Raw genomic sequence first — 27566 nt, forward strand, 5'->3', positions numbered from 1 at the left:
GACTTAGAAGGAGATGATTTGATTACTTAACATGGAGAAAGTATACTATGATAAGGAGGCGAACATATGTTACACTATGGAGGAAGAATACATACACCCTTTAGATGCCTTTTTCAATCTGGAAAGATATGAAGGCGAGACATCAACACATTTGTTTGTAAGGATGGTGGATATTTTTTAGGAAGTACCTTCAGACATCATGCCTTCATGCAAGGAATTGATAAGAAAGTTTTGTGAATTGGGAATCTCACCGGATGACCCAGATTTGATGCTTCTTTTCCAAATGTTGGATGAAAGTCCGAGTTATATATTTCCTTTGGATGCATATTTGAATTTAGAAAAGCAAGAAGATGAATCTGCAATAGAATTCTTCATGAGAATGTTTAATGCTTATCAAGAAATACCTTCAGAATACAAACCTCCATCATTTGATCTTCTCTACTATATCATGCATAATTGAAAAACTTGCTAAGGCTTGAAAAAAAAATTGAGAAAAACTTAGCCAATTTTCGACAAAAACTCGGCAAATGCCTTGAGAACTTAAAAAATATCTTAAATTTAACTGCAATTGTATTTTTTGCAAATTTCAATGAGAAAATGCATGTAATGACTCAATAAACGAGAACACGAAAGAAACAAGCTTAGTATAGGTATATTTAAATGTGAAGTGAGTACAAAATCACATTCACATTAGGGATGTTGATGGTTGGAAGCAAAATAGTAAATAACTTTTGCTAAACTAAAAGTAAATACATCATTACAGTTACATCTTCCTCTTCCTAGCACTAGTAAAAACTAAGGGAGAGGTAGAACCAAAGGGTCTAGTCCTAGAATTTTGCATTGGGCGTGATTGTGCCTCCTCGCTCAATATGTCTAACTTAGGCTATCGTTTGTCCTCCATCCTGGATGTAACTGGGATGGAAAAGACTCATCATCCTCCCCATCCTACTCAATTTCATCCAGTGTAAAATGAAATCCAGCTCCTTCCATCCATAGCCTGATTTCTTTTTTGAAAACTAGAGATGCCTCAATAAAATAGTGAAAAATTCAACAAAGCTTGTCAAAAATAGTGTTAAATCTTGTTCCAATGGCTCGGTAATTTTTTAACTATATAGGAATGTTTTTGTATTCATCTAGATGCAACAAAAAATAAATAAAATGTTTTAAGAAAACATAGAAAGGAAATCAGAAAACGTACCTAGGAATCTGATTTTTCTTCAAAGCTTATCTTAGATCTGCTTCAAAATCAATGGAAATCAGTTTGCAAGTATTTGGAAGATTATTTTTCCCTATCTCAACAAAATTCAAGTCAAGAAATGATGAAATAAATTTCATTTTTGTTGGTTTTTGCCCTTATGCACAGGCGGTTGAGTTTTTACAAAATCCCGGTGAGTTATCCTATGAGATAAAGCCGTAACTACTTGCAAGATGTTGAGATTTCGGCAAGTAGTCCATTAATGGTATCACACAAACCCACAACACACGCTGTAGCAACAAAGTTGCAAAATAAATGCCGAAAACAATTCTTGACAGTTGAACATGGTTACCAGAAGATTAGTAGTATTGGGTTGGAAGTGAATACAATGTAAAGATGAGAATCAAACTAGGGTAATTAGAGTAATGCAGTGCCAAAACAATGGTATTCTCATTAGGTTTATTTGAAATCTCGGAATCATTTGGAGCTCAAAGGTTGGTGATATCCGAGGTTGAAGGAAAGGTATAGGTTCAAGTTCAAAGGATATTGGATTACTCACCTTATGGGTAAACATTACAATATCATTAGTATTGATAATCAACCTATGTACATCGAGATAAGCTGGTACTATACCCTTTGGAACCCAAAGTTTACATGAGTGAAGTTGTTTCGTAGAGTGAGAGAGTATGGAAAAATCATTAAATTCATTGGCATTCAAATGCAGCAAGGAGTATGTGCTAGAGCCTTCTACAAACTAAATTGGGATCCTAGTATCAACATTAAGATTTAAAGAATGCTTGTGGGCAAGCATTTCCAAGGAGGGGAGATTGTGATGCCCCCATCAAAAGAAGCTTTAAAATTTTAATTCCATCAATTGAAGAAATACATTACACTATAGTTACAATAGTGAATTTATATATCGAATTATTGGTATAATTGTAATTATAATCGTTAATTCAAATACATAGTCATGACCACTATATAGGGAAAGCAAGCAATACTCCTAATGTCAACTGTTGGCACCAATGCCAATATTTGATTGAGTATTACATTGAAGAAACTTCTCGCATTCACCCTAGTTTATATTCGTTCGATGATACATGGCGCTAGTCGCCATTTATTAATGCATTTGTTGTTGATTTTGGCACAAGACTCAATTTAGCACTCATCCCATGAATATAATTGGGCTCGAGCTTTTTTATGATCGAATTCCTTATCCTATGGAGAGGTGTGTTTATAATTGCCGCATGAGATTTGGTCAATGATCAAAAGAATCATTGAAACTTCAATGGAAGAGGAGATCCATCACTAGCCAATGTAGGCATGAGGACTATCTCCTGGTAGAGCACACTATTGTTGAAGTCGACTAATTATGCAAAAGAGGACAGAGGTAACAAAGATGTCTATCGAGGAGCAACATACAATAAGTATAGAAGATAAGAGACAATAAATAGCTTGGAATAATGATTGCAATAACAGTGATTGATATAACAATAAAGAAGAGGTTGATATTAGCGAGTTGAAAGAGTCATTGAGGTTGATAACTAGTCTTCAAGGATGCTAATTATCATCTAATCTATTAGAAGGGCATGATGATAAAGATTAAACGTCAACAGTGATTACTACCAAGGCAGGTTTGGTAAGGTAAGATAATGTACGAGATTAGTCACCATGCATAAACACAGTAATATTGGAGTATTTAGAAGGCAGCAAATGATATTCAGAAATCATCCAAACCGATGCAAACAAAGATTAACGTTATGGATATTAATTTGTCAAATATAAGTCAGCAACTATGATTGATAAGAAAAGGATTTATTGTGGCATCAACTTGACTAAACCCATAAGTAGTGACAACACAAGGATAATGGTCAATCATGAGTTATTGATGATAAGTGGTAGCAAATGCATATTGAAATTGATAAACCCAAAAGGCGCAATTTCTTATGAAGAAGGCTTGTTAGTGAAAGAGGTGTCTCATCACATATGAAGAGGTGCATCCCCTTCTAATTGCAAGATATAAGAAGGTCATCAATCTACACCATCAATCATCAGTTTTGGAAACTTTTATACCTTTAATCCTTAATTGGATCTGCTCATATGAGCAATTGCCTATTTAGCATTATTTGGTTGAAAGCACATAAGTTGAATCAGAGATGGTGCCATTGCTTGCAAGGGACGAAAGTAAATATCAGATACGGCATCAACACCATTGTTGCAAGTTATCATGTCAACATCAGACACAGCAGCTATATCACTCTAGGCGATATTACCTGTCATACATAGCATGTTTTAAGTGTTTACATCAGAAACAGCAAATCCATATTGCTCTAAGTAATATCAGATTGTATCTCATTGCATATTCACATTGCCATACTTGACCTAGCAGAGATGCTAAGAGATCATCGAACTTAGTGCAATTACATCAATTCACTTAAGCATACCTTCAATTACATATATCAAAGATAGCAAGTACCATCGATAGTTGTCATTTTATATATATTTGTATTCAGATTCTCAATTTTACAAGTTTATTACAAAATCAGTTAATGTAAGTTTAAGGAATTGAAGTAATTGTCCCATAATTCCTAGTTATCCTAAAAAGGGACATGACAGCTTGTCATCTCTTTCTTGGTGCTATCATCTATCTCATTGGAGTGTTTAAAAAGAACTAATCTATAGGCAAAAATTCCTTTTGCAAACTCTTATGACAAGTTACTTCATTGCAGATGTTTCAGTTTGAATGCATATGTTTATAATGATATTTACCTTTTTTGTTGTAACTTCAAACATTTGTGCCTTAGGACCTGAATATTGGGACTGCATTATGGCTAGCAGCTTGTGGTGATGGATGGGTGGAAGAAGAGGAATTTTGTCAGGGAGAAGATGAGTGTCACTTAAATGAATCTTGTTCACCTTTGAATAGAAACAGAGATTTCAAGTGCAGAAAGTACAAGTCAGAGGCACGAATTCTGTTTGTTGGTTCTGGAGCTGATGAGCAATGTGCTGGTTATGGAAGGCACAGGACCAAATTTAGGCTAGGAGGGTGAGTTATTTTTTAAAGCATCAGTTTTTCTCTGTTATTTACAATGTTGAAACGATGCAGATGTTTGCTATGAGATGAATGATGCTGTCTGTTAATTCCTAGCTTTCTGCTAACATTGACTTGTGTATTTATTTTATTAGAGGTTGTTGTATCTCTACTTGGCAAAACATATTGCAATGAATTCTAGCTTATATATGTTTTTAACATTTGAATTGCAAAAATCCCATGTGATTGAAACTGTAGCATCATAAAGTAAGATTTGAACACTGAGAACAATTAATTGTTTGGCTGAAAAGCAATATCACATATTGTCTCATATACTTCATAGTGTCCAAGTGATGAAAGCAATAAACTTTTATTTTCATTGTTGCCACCAGAATGACAATTTATGACCTTGGTATGTATTCTTGTGCCTCCTGTAGTTGATGTAAATGTAAGATAATTGTTTGATAGGCACAAAATGTGGACTTGAAGAAAGTCGAGTCTTAGCAAGTTTTTTCACAAGGCTATATGGAAGATAACCAAAATTATGTAAAATATGTGAGAAGAGTGGAATAACGAAGAATTGTTTTCAGAAAAATAAATGAGAGAAGGATCTAACATTTAAGGACAGTATTTATGTATTGAATAGTGTTACCCCAAGTTTCCGAAATGGGTATCATAGGGGACAGGGGGATGAGTTTTTAGGGTGACACATTTTTTTGCCAATTTTGGGGATGGTTAGGGAATGGCAAAGAGGCTATATAACAATAAGGAGAATTAAAATATGTAGATAAATTTAAAATATTCATACAAAAACATGGTAAAGCATGCACATATGCATAATAGAACCTTAAATTATAAGAATTAGCAAAATTCGTATGCCAAATTTGTTTTTTTTTTTTAATAGGTGAAGGCCATAAGGTCCAAGATTGTGTTTATATTAAAAAAAAAAAAACACATCTCAGTTGGGCACCAAAGATCAGAGATGGATAGGTATCCTTGGTGTAGCCCTTACATAAATATCTCAAGAGTAATTTAACCAATTTTAACCCCTATTTGTTTTCTGAATTTATAACTTTGCTCTAGATAATTTCTTGTGAATTTAACCTGAAAATTAAACTTGGCTACGATTAGTTTGTTAGAAAGAAAAGAAGTATGCTTCATAATCATAAATGAGTCTCATCTCCTATTAACTTTATTTCAAAATCAAATTGTATGAAAGGAGAAGATTTGAATAACTGAAAACATGTCACTTATTTACATTTAACTTCCTTCATATCAGCTAATTTTAACATGTTTATTTTAACAATAAAAGTTCTAAACCAATTTCGCTTCAAGAACAAATGTCTAACTTATCATATTAGCTTGTCTTATTAGAATCTCTTCTCTAGCTGCTCCTTTGTTAGTGAGATTATCTGCTACTCTATTACCTTCCCTATAAACATGTTTTATGATTGTTTCTTCGAATTGATCAATGATAGCTAGGCATATTAAAGTTTAGCATTAGGGATCCAGTTTGGGGTCTCTCTTTTTCTTAACGCATTAGAATAATTTGCGAGTCTCCTTCAATAACTAATTTGTTAATACTTATCCCTCTACTTAGAGTTAAACCTTCTCTCAAGGCATCTAATTCAGCTAAGTTATTAGACATTACTCCTTAAGGTTTGGCGTGTTTTGTTAGACATGATCCATTATTTGAACAAATAATACATCCTAAGCTTGCTGGTCCTGGATTACCTCTTGAAGCCCCATCTTTATTTAACTTAGACCACCCTGCAGAAGGAGGTTCCCATTTACTTTGTTTCCTAGTGATCTTGTTGGATTAATTAGATTAAACCAAATTTTACGCATATTTGCATCCCAGTTTGAAAAAGAACCTTCCTCCTTATATGAGTTTCTAAGATTATTGTTAGCTACCTCAATAATACAAGCCTCCAAATTATTACAAAAAGATGGTAGATCCATCTTTTCATTAAAAATTCTTCTATTCATAAATTACTATAAACCTTGGAACAACCATGTTTCAGCCAATTTTAAATTTTTTTAATAGATTATTAGGGAATGCAAATTGCCAATTTGGTTTTTTACATGACCAATACCAGTAGTTCTAGCAAAGGGACAGTCATAAAGAAAGTGTTCAACTGTTTCAGAGTCTTTTTTGCATAGTAGGCATCTTGATGGCCCCTCAAAACCCATTTTGGTAAACTTATCTACAGTTAGAATTCTTTTTTGAAGAGCAGGCCAAAGGAAAATGCCTGCTTTCGGAAGACAAGCTGGATCCCAACATAGATTAAGTGGGATGTCAATCTTATCCCATTGTTGAGAATTTATCATCTTTTCATATCCTAGTTTGACTTTATAATTTCCATCCTTCGAAACTCCCCATATTAACCTATCTCTCCTATCTTTGTGATTAACTTGTCTACTATATAAGAATTGTTTAAAAGTGAGCTTTTCTTGTGATGAAAGAGGAATTTCATTTGTGGATTTCCATTGCCATCCTCCATATTAATTATTGTTGATTTTAATTTTATAGTCACTTACATTTGTACCCCATAGGGTAGAAAGAGTATTTTTGATGTCTGCACTATTTGGAGAAGGGAGTCCATCCAATGAATATTCCCAAAATAAAGCATCCTGCCCTAAACCAATATTCCAAGTTAATTTATTAGATATTAATGGGCAATAATTCAACATGAAGTTGCAAATTCTAGAACCTTTTGGAGGATTTTTAGTTCTAAATAAAGATAAAAGAATATTATTGTTTAAGTATTTATGATATAAAATTTTGGTCCATTTACTATTATATTCTTTGAACTTTCTTCAGATATGTTTTGCCCCCCAGAGCTTCATTTTTCCAACACCAATTTTTTATTCCTAGCCCTTTTAAATTCTTTATGTCTACAAATTGTCTTATTTTATCAAAGCTTGTCTTTTCTTATCTTCCATGTCTTACCAGAAGAAGTTTTTAAGTTTGTCTAATTTTGTTTTTATATGTTTTGGTAAAGAAAGACAAGACATATGATATGTAGGGATTGCCGAGAGAACTGATTTAATCATAGTCATCGCACTTGCTTTTGTTAACCATTTTCCTTTCCAACTTCCCATTTTTTTAATCTATTTTTTCTAGAATCATATCCCACACTTTACCTTGTGTAGTGCCTTTTTCAAGTTGGATACCAAGATATTTGCATGGAAAGGTTCCTTTGCTATATTCCATTAATCTACAAATATCTCTCTTCTTCCTTTCTGGTATTAATAAACAAAATCTTTGATTTGTTAGCATTTACTTTTTGTCCTGATACTTCCGTATAATTATTTATCATTAGCTTAATATTTGAGCTTCTTCCAAAGTGCTTTCTCCTGGTAGAATCGTATCATTCGCGAATTGTTGATGTGTTATTTTAGGAACCTCCTTGGTTATTGTGATTCCTATTATTTTCTTTTAGTTTGATCCTTTGTTATGGCTCTACCGAAAGCTTCTGCCATAATGATGAATAAAACGAGTGATAAAGGATCCCCTTGTCTGATACCTCTAGATATGCTGAAAAAGCCTTCAAGGGCACCATTTATGAGAAGGGAAATTTTAGGAGTCGAAATGCAATTAAATATAAAATTGATCCATTGGTGTAAAAAACCAAAAGCTTTGAATGTCTTACATAAGAATCTCCAATCCACTTTGTCATAGGGTTTTTGGATAGCTAGCTTTATTAGCATGCAAGATTTCTTATTAATTTGTATAGAATGAATTAGTTCTTGGATTATGATAATACCATCGAGAATTGGCCTATTGGGGACAAAACCTGTCTGTTATCCTGAAATTAGCTTTGGTAAAACTCTTTTAATTCTATTGGCTAGTGCTTTTGAGAGGATTTTAAATATTGTGTTACATAAAGCTATGGGTCCAAAATCTCTTGGTTCCATGTGATCAGTTTTGTTTGGGTTAAGTCGAAGAATGTATTATTAATTTCAGTTAGAAGGGATCCAGAGTTCCTAGTTGCCTCAATAGCCTCCAATAGATCGTTTCCCAATATATCCCAACATTTTTGAAAGAAAAAAACCTCAAAACCTTCGGGGCTTGGGGTTTATTAGGATTAAGTTGGAAGAGGGTCTCTTTAATTTCTTCTTTGGTGAACTTCTTATTTAAGTTTTTAAGATCTTCCACAGTTATTATTTTAGGAATAGATCCCGACATCTTATTTTGGGCTTTTAAACTTGACGATTCAAAATTATTTAATATTTTTGTATAATAATTAACAAAGATTTCGGCTATCTCTTTTGGTTTCTCAATTTCCTTTCCTGCATTGTCCTTAATCTTTACTATTCTGTTGATGTTTCTTTTGCTGATAGTACTGTTTTGAATTTGGTTTGTGTTTCTGTCGCCTTCTAACAACCATGTTTCTCTTGATTATTGTTTCCAAAATATTTCTTCTTTTGCTAAGATATTTTCCTCTCTAGCTAGAAGTTCTTTTTCTTTGATATATTTATCATTATCCAATCCTCCCTTGATGATTTCTTCATTTAAGTTTTTCAATTCCTCTTCAGTCTCTAATTTATCTTTAAATATGTTATTAAAATGATCTTTATTCCATTTTTTATTTTTTCCTTTTAATAATTTCAGTTTTTCTATAAAACAAAACATCCTCGAACCTTCAAATTTGTCTTCATGCCATCATTGATATATATCTTTCAGAAAATCTTTTTCAAACCACATTTTTTCATGCTTGAATAGATCCCTTGATGGTTTTTGTGGTTCACCCATCTCTAACTTGTCTGGATAATGATGGTTTTTGTGGTTCACCCATCTCCTGAATCTATAATTGCATTAAAATCTCCCCCAATAAATATATTTTCTAGAGGATTTAACTCTATAAAATTACTAATCTCATCCCTATTAGTTTCTTGTTTATCGTCGGCATTGACCCATACACATTAATAAGTACGAAGTGAGTTCACTTTTAAAACTTTTAACTTCCCCCCATCCAATTATTTGTGGATACAAGAAGAGTGAAATCTACCCTTCTTGGACCCCATTTATTACCAATTCCTCCTGAAGCCCCAATGGAAACAACCAATTCCGTTTTCCAAGATCCTAGTTTTCTACTAAATTTTTCGCCTTTGCTAAGTTTTCTTTCTTGTATGAAAACTATATATGATTCGAATAATGTTAAGTTACGCTTGAGTAAGCGCATTTTGTTAGGGGCATTTAGGCCCCTAACATTCCAAAATGTTAGCTTCATGGCTCCGTGGGAAGGAACTTCCCCTTCTCTGTATTTAAAAGCATGTTAATCTTTTTATGGTTTCTAGCTAGTCCTGTAGCTGTTTTAAGTTCAGCTAGGGATTTCCTTCATGTTTTTCTTCTATGTTTTCCACATAATGGATGAGCTAAGCCTTACAAGTGTGCCACAATATCAAGGTTGTCTAGATTTTTACTAGCATTCTTTATACTTGCAACAATAGATTCCTCTTTGTCCTTATTTGAATGTTCTTTTTCAATTTCTTCCATGATTTTGTTGCTTAGTCCTCCATCATTCTCATCCATATTTATGTTTGTTATTTCCTTAATTTATTAAGACTGTATCTTGCTGAAATTTTTCGAATTCTTGGATCTCAAATTCCCAATTTTGAATTTTTCCTTCTTTGATCCTACCTGAATTATCCAAGCTCCAATTGTTTGTTTTCTCTTCTTGATTTATCATTTCAAACTCCCTTAAAAAAGTCTCTACCTCAATAGGAATATAATTGCATTGTCCTTCTCTTACCTCTAATTTATCTCAGGGTGGAGAAAAGGATTTTGTTTCCTTATGCTTTACTTATTATATTCTTTTATTGTTGTTATATCCAAATGTTTATCTGTCCACGTTCCTAAAGGTGTGTTTAAGATTGCATTTTTATTTCATATTGATTCACTATTTTCCTTGGGATCTGTTAGAAATAGGAAATACTGAGAGGGGGGAGGCGTGAATCAGTGTTCCACAAACTTTTTCCCAACTATGGATAACCTTTATAACCTTAACACATGCACATGTGATTAAACTGAAAAGTAAACATAGCAATAACACAATGCAACTCATAACACCATTATTTATTAACTAGGGAAACCTTGGCCAAGGGAAAAACCTGGTGGGGATGGTACCCACAAAATTATCCACCAATCAAAAGGATCTTGGGAAAGATATTGACCCTGTTAGGAGTCTATTACATCCGTATAGTGTCTTTGTTTTTGTTAAAGGCCTAGGCCTTCTTAGAAGCCTCAACCCTATTAGGAGTTGTTATTACAATACAAAAGTATGCAAGATGAGCTCACTACTCAAAAAAGCAATAACAATGACAATCTGTACACAAAAGGTATAGATACAAAAACCTTTTGACAATGTTGATATCTACAGTATTTGATTTGTCCTCTTTAGCTCTCTGTACACAGTTTCACATATACTGATCTTTCTCTTTTCTACGATCAAGTTTGCATCACAAAATAAATACATAACAATGTCCAAAGACGACACACAACTTCACATCCAGAACTGTGTCCTTTATACCAAGTTATTCTATTATGTTGGCCTTCATGTCTTTACACGTGTCCTAAAATGCAAATTAACCTTTTCTTAATTAGGGTTAACATCTTGGATGTCATCCCCAGTTAGTCAAGTAATTGTTTTGGTAAACAAAACAATTCCTTAACTCAAAATACCACTTCCCTTAACTTTGTCTTGTTCCGCCTGTACAGTACTACAACTGATAAAACATTAATAACGCCGTCTGTACAACTCATTTTTGACTTGTGCTCTTGCATGCAAGATCAGCACACCCTGTTCTTGTTTCCCTCAAGTGTACACGTGCCAATTCGTTGTCTATGATCTTCACAAACTAAAAAGGCATCTGTGCTGACACTTAAACTTTGGGATACATAGACAATTTTCTAAGTCTTCAAGACAAAACTTTGTCTTCATGATATGTTGACATTATACAGATGATATTTTGCCATAAATGACAACCTTAATGCATTTCCATACTCACCTTTTAGTCAAATTGCCAATAGGGTCTACTAAGTTTAATTTTATTATATTATCCTCTGTATCTTCATTTTTAGCTTCCTCCTTATCCATTTCCATGATTCTTTCAATTAACCATCTTTTTTCTTCCCTCTCTTCTACGCTATCTTCATCTTCCACTTCAGTATTGAGATCCTCAAAAAAGTCTTCTTCATTTGAATCAACTTTATCCAAAGTAATAGGGGACACAAGTTTATCCATTATGTTTCTTATATTCAATGTTGATGATAAACAATTAATTTCCTTATCTTCTGCTAGTAGATTCAGATAATTTTTTGTTCTGATTTCACCTTTTTCAAGTTCAACTTCAAGCTTAGTGGTACCCATTAATGATGGTTCTCCGGTAGGATAGGCTTTTACTCCTCTTGTCCTACTATTCCTGACTGGATGCCAAATGTATTCTTTTCTTCAAAGCGGTATCTATCTCCTAGTAGCATTTGTCAAAACTTATATAACTTTTGATTCTTTTTTTATTTTACCTTTTTTAGATTAATAGTTTCATTATTTGACTTCCTACCCATTTCCTGAATTGTTGGGCTTTTTTGATTATTTTGTTCTTTTATATTCTTTAATCTTATATTCTCTATTATTGGGTTGAAGCCTTATGTGTTGATTTCTTGCTCTTTCATCCTACGTTGTTTTATCCTTTTCGGCCTTTTGTGACTTATTCATTTCCTTTTTACCAACTCTATTTTTGTCAAGTCTTTGTTATTAGCCTTCTTGTGATTATATTCTTTTGTACCTTCTTGATTTGCTGGAAGTTTAACGGTAATTAAATCTTTGTTTATACCTTCTATTGGTTCTGATGACTTTTCTAGTGAAAGATGAAGAGGTAAAGCTAGAGCCTTGTTCACTATTGGCTCTTCAAAATTGTTATACAAATTCTGTCTCAGAGACAGATTTATTCTCTTTATTCTTTTGGTTTGAATGAAAGTGATTATCTAACCCTCAATTTTGGTTTGAGTTTTTTTGTTCATTTTCTATCTTTAGGCTTTCACGAATTTTGCCCCCTAATGATGATATTTCTAGATTTAGCTTCAAGTTAATATCTGGAAGTTAATCCTTTTTATTAATGTGGGGATTATGAGCCTTATCCCATAGAATGAGTTGATCACAGATATCATTATGTGTCAACATTATATCTTCCATCAACTTGCTATGCAATTTGATGTTTTCTCGTATGTCTTCGATAAATAGATTTTATTTTTAACATATTTCACATTGTTCCAACCTATTAATCTTATCTACTATATCTGAATTATCTAAGCACCATTTATTGTTCTTAGTTAAGTCTTTTTCCTTCTCTATATACCACGTATTTTGTTATTTCGAATGTTTTCATTTCCACTTTCCTTTTTTAAATAATCATCTTCTTGTTTGCTTGAACCTATAAATATTCTTACAAATTAATTTCAAGGCTTGGGTTTGAATCTGTCTCCACTATCTCACCTTCTTCGATTTCTAAATCTTGAGTTTGGATCATGCTTACTAAGCACTTATGTATATTCTCTGGATTTCCAAAATTTGAAAATCATCTTTCCTTGTGTCTTTAAAGATACCCTCTAGTGTTATTTGCTTTTTATAATTGAGATTTTTTGTTTCAAATCTGACATTGGTTGCATATTTGAGTAAAAATTGTAATCGTTATTTCTTGAATCTAGATCAAACAACATTATTTCTTGAATTTGTTTTTGGTATATCCTAGGATGTAATTTATATATTCATCTATTGGTAATAACGTTAATTGAATCTAACTCTTGAATTTCAGTTTTCATATTAACTAGGATCTAAACATTGTTGGATTCCGTAAAACTAGGTTCTATACCTAGAAAAACACCTATAGAATTACCAATTCTTTTTAATATCTGAATATGGTTGAGTTCCATTGGTAGCTTATTTATTATTATTATCCAAGTTGATTTATTCATTTTTCTAATATGAGTTTCATCAAAGTTGGGGTACCACTTACAAAAGCTAACACTAAATCCTTTAAGAAAATATTGAGAATCAAGAAGTAGAACATCTTTACTATGCTTATTATAAAAATGTAAATATGCTAAAGAATTAGAAAGAGAAAATATACTTACCTATCCCTCACTACCTTTAACCATTTTGCCTAGTAGACATTGTTGGGTTTGGATTATTCCAAATTGCAAATAATCCTAGTGACTCGCATTCAAACCATCAGTTCTCTGTGAAGTGATTGCTTATGATTGTAACTTTTTCTTCTCTTTCCTTACTTTCTCTATAGCAAGACTAGTGTTTATTTTCTATTAGTTTAGTTTTATGTGGCAACTTTCTTTGATCTATATGATCTTTCTTTTCATGTTTATTGATCTTTTGAAGTGAATTGAAGAGTTTTTTCCTATGTGGCGGTAGGTATTTTGTAGGGATGCCGCCATTCTTGTCCTAAAGCTTAGATTTATCGGTTTGTGCCCTAGCGAGGGCTTCAAAACTGTTCCTGCAGGGTAATGTCGTGATTGTATTTTTTGCTATGAAAATTGCTTGTGCATATTTTGTATTTACAAAATGCAACATTTTTTTCACATGCCTTAGGTTTTCCACATGTTCATCATTTCCTTTTTTGCATCAATAGAAAAGTTTGCTTTTTTCGATGACTGGGATTGCTGAAGACGGGCATTGTTGAGATTTCCTAGGTGTTTGAGCATTTCGTCGCTCTTTTTCGCCTAGATTGAAGCTTTTGCTTCTTTGTCATATTTGAATTTTTGAAAGCTTGGAACTGCATTTGAGGATTTCTGCATTGTTTCAGCTGAATCCGCCATTGCTGTATGATATTACCAAATATTAGCTCTCTACCTTTTAGTTAATGGTAATCGCACTTTTCATATTTTCCTTCACATGCATTATTCACTTTGCTTTGTCTCTTCGATGCTAGAAACTTAGTCCCACCTCTGCTCCTTCTCGTGATAGTGAAATTTATGATGTCTTTTCAATTATTAATGTGAATACGGATTTTGCATTTTCTTTTCTGCTGTTCTCAAATTGATAGACGTAGCAGTGTAACAAAAGTCTAATTTTTTAAAGCTTTGGATGAGTTGTAATCAGACAAATTCTTCTGCATTTTTTTTTGAATGACTTAAAATATGTAGATTGAATATGAAATCTTATCGAGCAAGATTATAGCCTAGATATCAAAGAGATGTCGAATCTGCTTTATGTTAAACTAAATTGGTAAATAGGAATGCCGTTTGCCATTAGGTTGTCTCAATGTGAAACAAAAGCTCGAGGCTTTGATTGCAAGTGCTGATCCCTGAAGATGAGCTCAGTGGTCTCCGATGTGTGAAGATTAAAGTGCCCATGGAGCTCGGATTGACTTCAAAATATGAAGTGCCAATATATGCATTCATTGGTCATGCTCGGAAATGTTGTGTATAGTAGGAGTGATCATCGATGTGGCAATGGGAATAATGATGAGAAAAAACAATGTCCTCTCCCTCTGTGATTGAATCAAGGCCATAGTGATTAATATGGAGTTGTGACTGATGATGTGGCTCATTGTTCACAGGGATGCAGTCGCTCATATAATTGTTTGTCTAGGCATCTGCGATTTTCTTATTATTGTCTTGGTGACTACGATGTCTTCAGATACTCTGCAGCTTCATTTGTTTTTATTTCAAGGAGCAACCTCCATTACTACCATCGATTTCTTGACTTCTATGCGTAAATTAGAAATTTATAATTAAATTGAAAAAATATATGCCAAATTTGTGTTGCTTTGAGAGTCAAAGTCAAATTTCCTCTAGTAATCGTAGTCAAAGTCCCCTGGGTGTCCCTTGTCTCCGAGACATTTTTAGGATAGGCACGACTGAAAAAAATACTAGGGATGAGTCACTAGCTAGCATTGGTACCGAATTACCTAAGCATCCCTCTTACTTGAGCAATGGAAATACTATTGACTACTCATGAAACATGGGTTGATGAACATTGACTCAAAATATTCTGTTGAAACCTGATAAACTGATGCATGACTCATTGTGGAAAACAGTACTTATACAAACATCAATGAACTAGGGAGTTCTATATTCTATAATGAATGTTATAAGCTAAGTCATAGCATTTGGCGAATTTCATCTATGAAATTTGAATTTCGCATAATGTCAAATATTTGTTTCCAATTTGTACAATATTTCAGGTCACATTTTTTTCTTTGAAATTGAAATTTTAAGGTTTTTAAATGGGTTTTGGATAGTTTTTAGTGTTTTTTGGCACACTTACCTAGAGAACTTGACTCTTTGGCTTGTAAACGCACACTCAAAACTCAGTCTGCAAGAAAAGTATCTTGTGTTTGCAAAATATATATTATAGGTGAAATTGTGCAGCTGAGAATCTTAGCAAATAGGTCACACAAACTATTGAGGCTCCTAGGAATGGTGAATTGGAGCTGGTGACCATGCTCCATTTAGAAAAGACTAGAGGCTACCTTGCTCTTGCTGCCACTATTGTATTGTTCTCTGAAGGCCTGCATTTTAATTTGTTCTCTCTCATTTGGTTATGTTTAATTTTTATGGGTTTTTAATACTTTCAAAATATTTTATAAAGTGTCGTAACTTCATAATATAGTTTTTATATAATCCTTTAGTTTATAATTTTTAGTTTTTATTATTTATTAATATACTTTATGAAATTTAAAAACTAAAAGTCAGATTATAGTTCATATTTTTTTATATTTTTTCTATAGTTTATATTTTTTAATATATTTTATAGAATCTAAAAGCAAAAATCCAAATATATAAACTTAAAGATGCTGACATAGTAAAAAAAAGGTTTTTAAATATTTAATAAGTTATTTATTGTTAAACTATTTTGATAATTTATTGGATAGTTTTGTAATATCCCTTTCTGGATATTTCCCCAAAAACCCGTAATATTAAAGTGAAGAAGTAAAACCGAAAAGTAAACTAGTATCCAATATAAATTTCAGAATTTAAACCGATTTCTAACCAGAACATTTGCATATGAGTAAACTTCGAAAAGATTAATTTATTTCTCCAATATTCAGAAGTTTATACATAACCAACAAATTACTACAAATAACTACCCAGTAACGTTACTGTATTATACAACAACAATACAATAACATGCTACAATCCCAATAATCCAATCTTATAAACAAAAAAGATAGTCAGATTGGAAATATAAATTGAACCTGTTAGAAGGCTAGGTTTGTCTCCAACCTCCAAAAGCTTTTTCAAGGGTTTAAGTCCTATAAGAAGTAACCAGCAGCTGTTTCCTGCTCCCAGATTAATATTTGCTTTGAATATTATAATCTTCATATATCCTCTCATGTGGAGCTTGTTGTACCTTTATTACTTTTTTCAATGAGATGCACGCTCATTCAAGCAATGTGGGATAAAGCAACTTTTTTGTCCTTTAGTCACTTAAGTGAACATAGTACCTTTTTAAAATAAAGTGACAAGTTAAATGAACTTTAATAGTCACTTACTCAATAAACCTTATAGTCATCAGGCATTAAAGTAATTGGCCAAATGAATGCAATAGCTCGTTGGAAAGCTCTCGGCAAGACGCTTCCAACCCAACATTGAGGTACCGAAAATACTGAGCTCTGATTACTTACTAAAAATAGTAAGCATCTGGACAACCTAGCAAAACTGCTCTGATGGGTCTGGAACTGGAAATGTCTAGGCCAAATCTCGAACTGAACTTCGTAAAGAACCTTTTTGCCCTCGAAACCTAGGCGAAGTGAGCTGGCCACACAGAATTATAATGTCCCAGAAAAAAAGGGACATTACAAAGCCTCCCCTCTCAAAGATTACTTGCCCTCAAGCAATCCGCTCATCCCTGTAGAAACCAAATGCCAGGATCCCATACTCGCCTTGAGAATGCGGTTTTACTCCTCGGTCGATGTACCCCGACATGCACCTTTGCAAACTCAGAATGGTGAAAGAGTACAGTAGGAATCAATGTGTCAAATAACTGAATGCCAGGATCCCAAGTCTAACCATGAAGGGACACCAACTGTCATGTGCTGCTGCCCTGTGTGCCAATACCCTCAGTTAGGATGAAAGCCTCACTCCATGAGTGACCCTGTGAATCTCTACTGTCAAGTGAAGATGGGAGCTCAACAATATACCAATATCCACCCCAAGATGATAGCAACCCAACTCTCCAGCAAAATCCCCGATAAAAAGCAATACATAGGGATGCTTTACCTGGATCCCAAGTGAGAACTCGTGCGTTGTTTGAGATACCACTGACCAACTCCTATAGTATCTGCACCATTGTACCACTGTACCACTTCGGCAATATCTGTACCGACGACAATGGCAGATCTAGCCAATCTGACTCCACCACTATATCACCCTGGTAGAAACGGAGTAATCCTAATCTCTGGAACTCTGATGTGTTAGAAGGCTGAAACACATAGATCATAGTCACAGCATAATCCACTAGATGTAAGATATTATTAAGACCTGGATCCTCGATCAACCAATACATCGTGTCAAACCTGTCGCCACCTGGATCCCAAAACAATCGAACTCCACATCCATTCACCATATAGAGGTAAAAATACCTGGTAGCGTCTATAACACAACATCTCTCTACAGCTCCCGTTAAACTCCCATGGATGTGATAACTAACCAAACCATCATGCCAATTGACACCATAGTCGTCTTGTAACCATGTACCCATAAGAGGACTTTGTGACATAGAAGTAGCAAACCATGTTGGATACATATCAGCTTGATGTATAACCGACAACTTTCCCTGCAAGTAATTCCCCACAAACAGCTAAGTTGGATGCTTGCATCCGCTAATCCCACCTTCCGAAGATGATGAATACCCATCCCACAAAGGATGATATAATTTTGGAACCAACCCACACTGATGCATCATCAAGTCCTCCATGCGTGGGTCAAAAGAAAAATGATGAGCACTCCTCACTGTGTATTCGTGGTAAAATGCTCCAACCTCTGTAAATGGTTCATTACTAAAAACACTTGAATCAAGCAACTGATCCCTCTGACTCTGAAAATCAACAAGCTGACATCCAAAATTAGCTGCATAGAGTGAAGTGATAGATTTGCTTCCAGGAGATGGAAACAAATCAACATGAGAGCTATGCTCCCAATCGGATGACACTCTGCGAATGCCCTGTGTGGATGATGGAGTAGCGTTGTGTACTACCACACAACTCTCAGGAGAATGCACCATTGTGACACAAGAGCTACTAGTAAATTGTCCTATATCAACTGTCACGGCACTTGCCTCAGGAGAACTCGATACAACCAGTGGTTCTCTACTGTTCTCAACCAAGGTACTCATCCTAGTTGAAACCTTTGTACCTATATCTGTAATAGATGTAACCACATCCGTACTACAACCCATGGATACAAAATCCTTATCAATTGCCTCTGTATGTAACTGCACTATATCTGCAGTTTGTGGAGACTGTGCCAAACTCAACTCCCCTGTAAGCTTCTCAACCTGTAATTGTGACTCTTGAAGGGCCAAATGGGCACTTTGCAAAGAGTCTATAGTCACCTCAAGCTCATGAGTGAGCTTATCAACCTTCTTCTCGTTTCCTTGCAATGCAACATAACAAATGTGATCCCACTTGAGAAGAAAATCTCTATCTGCAAGTAGTTGTAGGTAATTCTGTTTCATCATTCTAATCGCTTCTCGGAGTGCATGTATCTCTGCAAGGGAAAAAACACTATCACCATGCTCATCTGTCAAAGGAGTACTCCAACCATAGGTGGCCAACATTTCACGAGCAACATCAAAATGCTTAACAGTTGAGGCAACCATCCTGTCATTAACCTTCAATTGGCTTCCTAAATGATGATTCCCTTGTGACGAAACATTTCCAACAAATCTTCTGACTTGTCATCCGCATTGTGATATGAGGCTGAATCAACGTCACTCACCATATGATAAGCAACATCGTGTATGCTATCATCTAGGCACTCCTCAATATCTAGGATTCTGTTGCCATGCACCTCATAGGATGGCTCAACTGGCGAGATAGAAGCTATTGATATAACAATATCTTCATGCACTTCCACTTCCAAGGTGACTACGTGTCCATCCATATCATGATTTTGGGATTCATTGTCATCAATTGAATTTTCTAATTTGTTTTCTAAGGTCTGATTTTGGCTCTCCATAAGGTCAGCTGTATGATGGTCACTAATTGCTGGGAATTCCATCATAGAGGCTTCTAGATACTATAGAGACCTCTTGTTCCTCTTTCTCTTTGCTCTGTGATGCAGTCCTCTTAAACATGGAAACCATACATCGTGCTACTCTGTCTAGTTTTGCAGTGTCTGAAATCAAATCATTCATCCTTTTCTGATTTCATCCAACCTTATTCAAACTTTGTTTAAGCTTCTCCATATTCTTGTCCCACTGCTTCTGGATACTTGAAGTAAACATGATTAACTAACAGATTCAAATGCTGTAATGGTCTATGACTGTTCTGATTAAAGAGTTCAAATCCTAATATATGCTCTGCAAGTTCTGCCCAATGGGTTCAAGTCCATACTCCAAGGTATTGTCAAACAGATGTTGTGAGACCAATTCCTTAAGCAGATTGCTTCTAATTTGTCACTGTACTGATTATTAGCAGAGAGTATATGAAGTAGTTTCATAAGCTATGAAATGAAACGTGTTCTTTCAAGCCAGTTTTAGATGCTGATTCAACTGACAATTTGTCAAGCACTTGCATACAGTTTGATGTAAAACACACGATGCTTTGTAGAACACAGTAGTTTATCACCAATAGTTTAATTTCCACGTTCAACAGTGAGTTTGCATTTAATTACAGAGAATTGCAAAAGTTGAATACAGAAATGCAGACTAGAATTTGCAAGTAAAACCACACAATATGTGCTAGGATGGGAACCTAACAATGATAATCATCAACGTTGGAACCTTGCTGATCATGAATGAATGAGAGAATGGTCTTTAGCAACAATTGCTGGCCCAGTATTGAGGACGCTGCTTTTGTATTTGTCTCCCAACTAACTGCAGTCCTGCTAAAGTCTCCAAAATCACCAAACACGGGTTTGTATTTGCAGAGTCAAACCTTCTATTAAAAGCCATACTGTGGGTAGTCGCTGGTTCAACTTGTGGAGGAAATGAAATGCCAATGATGCTACTAACTGTAACTCCCGTGAAACGCCCAGGTTCCCTGCCAAGTCACCGTCCACTGTTGTTCCCGTCTTTTGCCTGTGTCACGCGTTACAGTTTGAATGCCCATTCTCAACCGTGATTAGACCATGTTATTCACACTTTTTAAGGAAATCCGTATGGCCACGTTTTCCCATGAATAACCTTGCAAATGTGGAAATGGGAACTGTTAGCACTTACTAAGACTCTCGTCCCTATCTTGACCACCAACGTTACTATGATAATCCTCTGTTCGACATTCCCTTATTTCACAAAATAAATCACGTGCTTCTGGAGATTGCCGTTTCTTATGCAGATGGAAGTCGAGTTACAAAACCTTTACAAAAATGCTGGCCCCGCGTTCACAAAACTAACTCTCGGGTCTTTATGTTAGCACAGTCACATATATGAGAGGTTCCTGTACATCGCGTTATGCCTCCATTTGTAGGGTTTTGTTTCAAAACTATCTCAGCAAGGTATTTCTGAACAGCAACTAGGAGGAACTGAGACGATGTGAGCACCCTGGAGTGCTACGACAACTATCACAAGAGAAGATTCGAACATGGAATACCATCACGTCGGGCAGCAGAATATACCATGAACGTTCTAACAAGTGACTGAGTTGGATACAAAGAAAGGCGAATTGGGTGTATGCATACCATGTGGTCTTCTCCAGTATATCAGGAGTTTGTTGCCGCTTCAATACTATATTGAACAAGAGTCGTGGAAGATGATTTGTAGTAGACGTTATGCCCAGGGGAGTTGATTTCGGTACGTTATCCCACAATGGTCTTCACATTGCAGATGGGAGACTAACGACCTTTGTGAATGCACATTCCAATTTCAACTATGACCACCTCATCCGCGGCTGGAAGGAGCAATGCCAACTCTCAGGAAACTCATCCGTAGTTTTGGAAATCTTTCCCTAATCCTCTTTCCCAACTAATACAACTCTTCTTTTACAATAGTCCAAATATCCAATCAAAATTTTGTGGTATACAAAAGTGCGAAGGGATTCTCCGGCCACTGCTTTCATGTCTGGTCTGAAATACTTCACAGATTCCAAATAAGAGAGGGAAATGCGTCATTGATTTGGATGAGAACATTCTGAACCAAATTCCTGAACATAAATGCTCAAGAGGCAAACATCTACACCATTTATTTTCTGAAATAGAAGAAGAACCTTTGATTTGTATGGAAATTCACTAGGGTAGCCTTCATCACGAACAACCTCCAAAATTTTTTGCTTTACTTCTACTTTCTTGTCAACGGATGATACTACTCTTACAATAAGATCCTTTGCTCCTGAAACCTTCTGATGAGAATGTTCTTCATTATTGTTCTCTAACTCCCATGTGCAGATGCAAATCTGAGACATTGCCCAGGCACATTAACCTAGTGTGTAGTCAGACTGTGCCTAAACACCCTATGGAATCCACTAATCAAACACCAACAATGGTTGCCTTAATTCCTGCAAAAATTTTGTCTGTGTTTGGATAAGACTTTACAGGCTGGCAGGAAGACCAACTCTAATACCATTGTAATATCCCTTTCCGGATATTTCTCCAAAAACCCATAATATTTAAAGTGCAGACTTAAAATCGAAAAGTAAACCGATATCCAATATAAATTTCAGAATTTAAACCGATTTCTAACCAGCACATTTGCATACGAGTAAACTCAGAAAAGATTAATTTATTTCTCCATTATTCAGAAGTTTATACATAACCAGTAGATTACTACAAATAACTGCCCAGTAACGTTACTGTATTATACAACAACAATACAAAAACATGCTACAATCCTAATATTCCAATCTTATAAATAGAAAAGATAGTCAGATTGGAAATATAAATTGAACCTGTTAAAAGGCTAGGTTTGCGTCCAACCTCCAAAAGCTTCTTCAAGGGTTTGCGTCCTAGAAGAAGTAACCGACAACTGTATCCAGCTCCCAGATTAATATTTGCTTTGAATATTATGATCTTCAAATATCCTCTCATGTGGAGCTTGTTGTACCTTTATTACTTTTCCCAGTGAGATGCACGCTCATTCAAGCAATGTGGGATAAAGCAACTTTTTTGTCTTTTAGTCACTTAAGTGAACATAGTACCTTTTTAAAATAAAGTGACAAGTTAAATGAATTTTAATAGTCACTTAGTCAGTAAACCTTATAGTCATCAGGCATTAAAATAACTGACCAAATGAACTTTGATGAGCATGTGCAATAGCTCGTTGGAAAGCTCTTGGCGAGACGCTTCCAACCCAACACTGAGGTACTGAAAATACTGAGCTCTGATTACTTACTAAAAATAGTAAGCATCTGAACAATCTGCCAAAACTGCTCCGATGGGTCTGGAACTGGAAATGTCTAAGCCAAATCTTGAACCGAACCCTGTGAAGAACCTTTTCGCCCTTGAAACCTAGGCGGAGTGAGCTGGCCACACAGAATTATAATGTCCCAAAAAAAAGGGGACATTACAAGTTTACTTAGATTAGAAAATGTAATAACCCTTTTCAGTTATAGCTCTAACAATACCACTTATTCAGACATTTGACATTTCATCAAACACTTGGTAGACAATCCAATTGTCACTGCATATATGATATTTATAATTCCAAAAAGCAGTATTGGAAAATGCAACAATTATTCACAGACTCAGTTAACCTTAGCCTTGTACATTGCTTAACTAAATATCAAACATTGGTATATAAATCTGCGATGTGAATTTGCACATTTGAATCTGAAACAATAAATGGCTCACAAAAAATTCTGAGTTTATTCATTAACTTATATTGCTTCATGCAATATGCTGCAACAATTCATCAATGCTGAAAATAGAGAATTACACCAAATAGATATTGAATCTATTCATAGCAACCTTTTTAAAATTAGAACACAAGCCTCTAAATTCCAGTGCAGCCTGCTCTTATTTCATTCGCAGCCCCTAATAAGTAAATCACAGGTTTTCTAAGATTGATAACCTATACTTGATTTTTGAGGTCTTCAAAGTCCTTTTTGTGTTTTCGAGTGTTTGTTTGTATTGCTTTTATATTTTTGTTTACTTAAATCTCTTGCGTTTGGTCACACCCTTGTTTTGAGTTATCTTGGGACTTAATTAGAGTTGTTAATCAAACTTTATGAAGGTTTAAGTGTATGTGTAATCGAGTTTTAGAACCTTGACTACATATTTTAAATATTGGACCTTATATTTTGATGTTATGTTGCAATTTTTTAAATATACGACTTAAAATCACTTTATATAATGTTTTAAAGTTTTATAATTGCACTTTTTGATCTATAAAGTTATAACCTTAGTGATTTAAGTTATAAAGTGCACTTTTTAATCTAATTTGATGCTAAGTTGCACTTTAATGTTTTAACTTAAATCTCCTTAAGTAAAAATCTTACCTTTTCAACCCATTTACACATGACATGTAAAATTTTAAGTGTAAATATTCAATGGACCCCAAAAAGTGAGACTTACTTAAGTGAATCAATTAAACAAGTGCCAAATAGAAACTTTATGTTGCGCAAGTCTCTTACACTTTTAATTGCACTCAAGAAGTGCGATTTTGCTTATATTTTCTCACAATAAGAGGCAAATCGCACCTTTTTGAGTCAATTACATATTGCATTTTACATATTTCTGAATTTGCAATGTGTAAATGGTTTCCTAAACCACGGTTTTGCTTGCAAATCTACTCGTTTTTCATCAAAGGAACTTGTTTGGGTGGTTTACATTCATTTTAAAATCTGCATTTTGATTTTTCAAACCCCAATTTTTTCTTACATGCAAAATGAAAGATGTAATCCACCCGGAAGAGTGCTGGTTTAGGCATGGCTTTTTACGCAATAAGGAGCATGTAAATGATCCCAAGAAGTGCAAATTTTCTTTGAGGGGCAAAAATGCAATGTGTAAAGTGTTTTGAAAAGCCCAATCTGCATTAGAAAAGTCATTTTTAAATATGTAAGTGGGCTGGAGAAACCTGGTTTCCATTCAACACATGCACTCCAATATGCAAACAACAACTTGCTTTTCCAACATGTTGAGAGGATCAAGAACCCCGATTTTGACCAAATGCTTGCATTTAAGCATGATTTCTTCCTTTCTCTTGGGTGTTTGAGTTTGTAACTGTTTCCTCACTACATATGCATACATTTTAAATTTTTAAATATATAATGCTCATGCAAACGCCTATTTCTTTCAGGCATTGAGTTTCATTCTCTTTCCTTGCATATTTTAAATGTGTATTTTCTCATAATAACCCCGATTTTGGGTCATTAAGGCAAAAATGTTACATGCATATAGGCTGGGAAAGCAAGGTCCATCCTATAACTCTAATTTTGGAAATGTAAAGCACTTGTGAAAGTGCGTATTTCTTGGGCGCTTGGAACTAGATGCATGTGTTGTTTGCATTTATTAATTTTCAACATATGCATTTGCCGCTACGAAATGCTATCTGCATTTGTGAAAGCATTTTCAATAACATTTGCATCCACATGGAAAACCTGATTTAGGGCTTGAGTTTGAATTTTTCAAAGGCATTTGAGCTACACATGCAAACACACTTCTAAAACCGGATTTTAGAGGGGAGCGTTTCATTCCAACTTCTTCTTGCTCCAATTTTTGCTCTTTGCTCTCCAAGTAAGTGTAAGATTTGGGTTTTTTTTGCATTTCTTGATCATTTTGCGTATTTGTTGTATTCTTTTGCTCTTTGTTTTCCATTTGTTCATTTTCAGCTCTAGATTTTTGTTCTGAGTTAATAAATAAAGTCAAAACTCTAAATCTTTGTAATGCAAAAATGTTCTTCCTCCCCAAAACAAAATTGCTTACAAGATTGAAGTGTTGAAAGTTATCAATTTGTGTTAAAGCAAGAGATATGTTTTTCTTTTTCTTTTCTTTGTTTTGAAAATAGTTTGTGTGCTTGTTTTAGTTTTATTTTTGGTTTGTTTGTGAAGAAAATGAAAAAAGTTCTCCCAAAGAATGCAAGTATCCATTCACGTTTCCAGCTTTCATATCCAACCCATTTCTGAATTCACCCTACTCCACATTTCCCAAATATGTAATCGGACTTTAAAATCCTAATTGCACATTTACACAAGTTGAAGTTGATGAGTTTTCATCACAGGTAAATGCATCTCTAAATCTCAATTTTGGGGAAAGCTCTCATTTTTAAACATGAAGTTTCCTATCCACATGCTTTCAAACTACATCTACTTGCATTCTTAGCCAAAGAGTCACATTTTGCCCATATGCAATCCACCTAGGAAAACCCAATTTTGGTCATTTTTGCCCAAAATAGAAGTTGTTCAAACCATTTAAAATGTATCTAAATCATACTCGAAACACTTATCCTCCATGGATCTGCCATCATTGTCCAAATCTTGAAACCCTTATGAATTCAATCCCATTGGAATTTTCATGTTGCAAGGAACTCATCAAGTCAAGATATGTTAGAATTTCTTCAAAAAATTGAGACATCATGTCAAGAAGATGCTTCGAATCAAAAGAAGCAATAATTCATTTGGTCTCCACTTTCCCAATGACTCCCCTAGAACCCGAGTTCATGTGAGAATGTGCCCAAGCAAAATAATAATAAAAAGAAAAAAATCAGTCAAAGATGATGGGAGAGTAGTTCTTAGTCTACATCTAAGAAAGATGATAGGAAAGTAGTTCTTAGTCATTGAGAAGGTCTTCAATGTGGCGGTAAATCCATGTATAGATCTGATAAAGAAGAATTCACAACTGTGGAATTAGAAAAAGTTTGACTACATCAAGTTTTCAAATAACAACTTGCTGATCAACACGAGAATCAAGAGGCTATCAAAGATGCAACACCACTTGCATATCTAAGCCAAAATTGGGTTCTCTAGATGTGTTTACATGTATTCTTTTTCAAACAAGACATGTAATGGAGTTGCATCACTTAAATTTTCTATTTAGCACATGTCTAATTGATTATTGAACAAATATCACTTAAAGGGGTCAAATACAATATTTACACTATATAGTTTAAATAAAATGCAGTGTAACACGGGGACGCATCCCCCCCCCCAAAAACTGGGCCGTTTCGGAGACGGGGACGTCCCTGGGACGGGGGGACGGCATCTCGGCATTTTGGGCGGCGCCACTTAGAGCGCCACCGCCGCCAGAGACGTCTCCGAGACGGCTAGTGGTCTCCGAGATGGGGGAGACGTCTCCGAGATGGCTAGAGGTCTCCGAGTGTGGGGGTGCAGGGGGACGCCAAGGAGTCTCCTTCATTGAGGGGCGACGCCAAGAAGTCTCCTTCATTGTGGGGGGGACGCCAAGGAGTCTCCATTGATTTGACATTTTGATTTGGACTCTTGGAGACTTGTAGTTTTTGTTTGCATTATATACTTATTTTGATATCATGATTCATGGCACATGATACTTATTGTAATCATCTTTATGTCATGACTCATATGATCATTGATTACCATTAGATAGTAGAATCTAGATACTCATACTATTGATTTGAAGGCTGATATATAGAGTTTAGACTAATATTTATTATTTGCTGATGTTCAATGTTTAATGTTCATTGTTTGTTTGTCATTTGATCATGAATCATGATATTCTAGTTGATATGGTATATGCTATACCATATGTATAGTATATACACCCCTACTCCTTCCGCCACCCCCCTATCCCCCGTTGCCGTCCCCCTGCCGTCCCCCTGCCGTCCCCAAATCAAGGCCCCTCTGTCCCCCCGTCTCGGAAACTTGTCCCCCCATCCCCCCGTCTCCCAAGGCGGTGTAACTATGATATTATGTGTATATTTTTTCAAAAAGTAACATTTCACTTATATGTTTTAAAATAAAACATTAAAGTAAATCTCAACATTAAATTAGACTATATAGTGCATAAAGTCATTTAATTGAAAAATCTAAAAGAAACTCAACATCAAATTATAAAATAAAGTGCACTATATATCAAAAAACAACTCACAAGCAACTCAACTCAAAAATCAAAAAGCAGCTCAACATAAAGTCTCAGACTCTTCGATGTCTAGCTCGGGAGGTGCTACTAAGGGAAGCAAAGAGATGAAACATATCTTGGCTTCAATTACTGTTGGGTGTGTGGACCTCACCCAGGACCAGTTGCTTGACACGGTG

The 27566-nt window shown here is 34.9% G+C and overlaps 1 protein-coding gene across 11 annotated transcripts in view; it reads left to right on the forward strand.

The window, feature by feature from the left end:
• Positions 1-27566, forward strand: part of LOC149534920 (Asparagine synthase family protein) — a 181310-nt gene that overhangs the window by 79985 nt on the left and 73759 nt on the right. For 10 of the 11 annotated variants that reach the window (XM_089803082.1, XM_089803083.1, XM_089803084.1 and 7 more), the window contains one exon: positions 4000-4241. In XM_089803082.1, coding sequence (XP_089659208.1) covers positions 4000-4241 — 242 coding nt within the window. Of the gene's footprint in view, positions 1-3999; positions 4242-27566 lie in introns of those variants that run through there. The other variant, XM_089803085.1, reaches the window with a different exon arrangement.

Source organism: Cupressus sempervirens, chromosome 10 (genome assembly GCF_028749045.1).
Source record: "Cupressus sempervirens isolate cs-2001-9-10 chromosome 10, ASM2874904v1, whole genome shotgun sequence".
Classification (NCBI taxonomy): domain Eukaryota; kingdom Viridiplantae; phylum Streptophyta; class Pinopsida; order Cupressales; family Cupressaceae; genus Cupressus; species Cupressus sempervirens.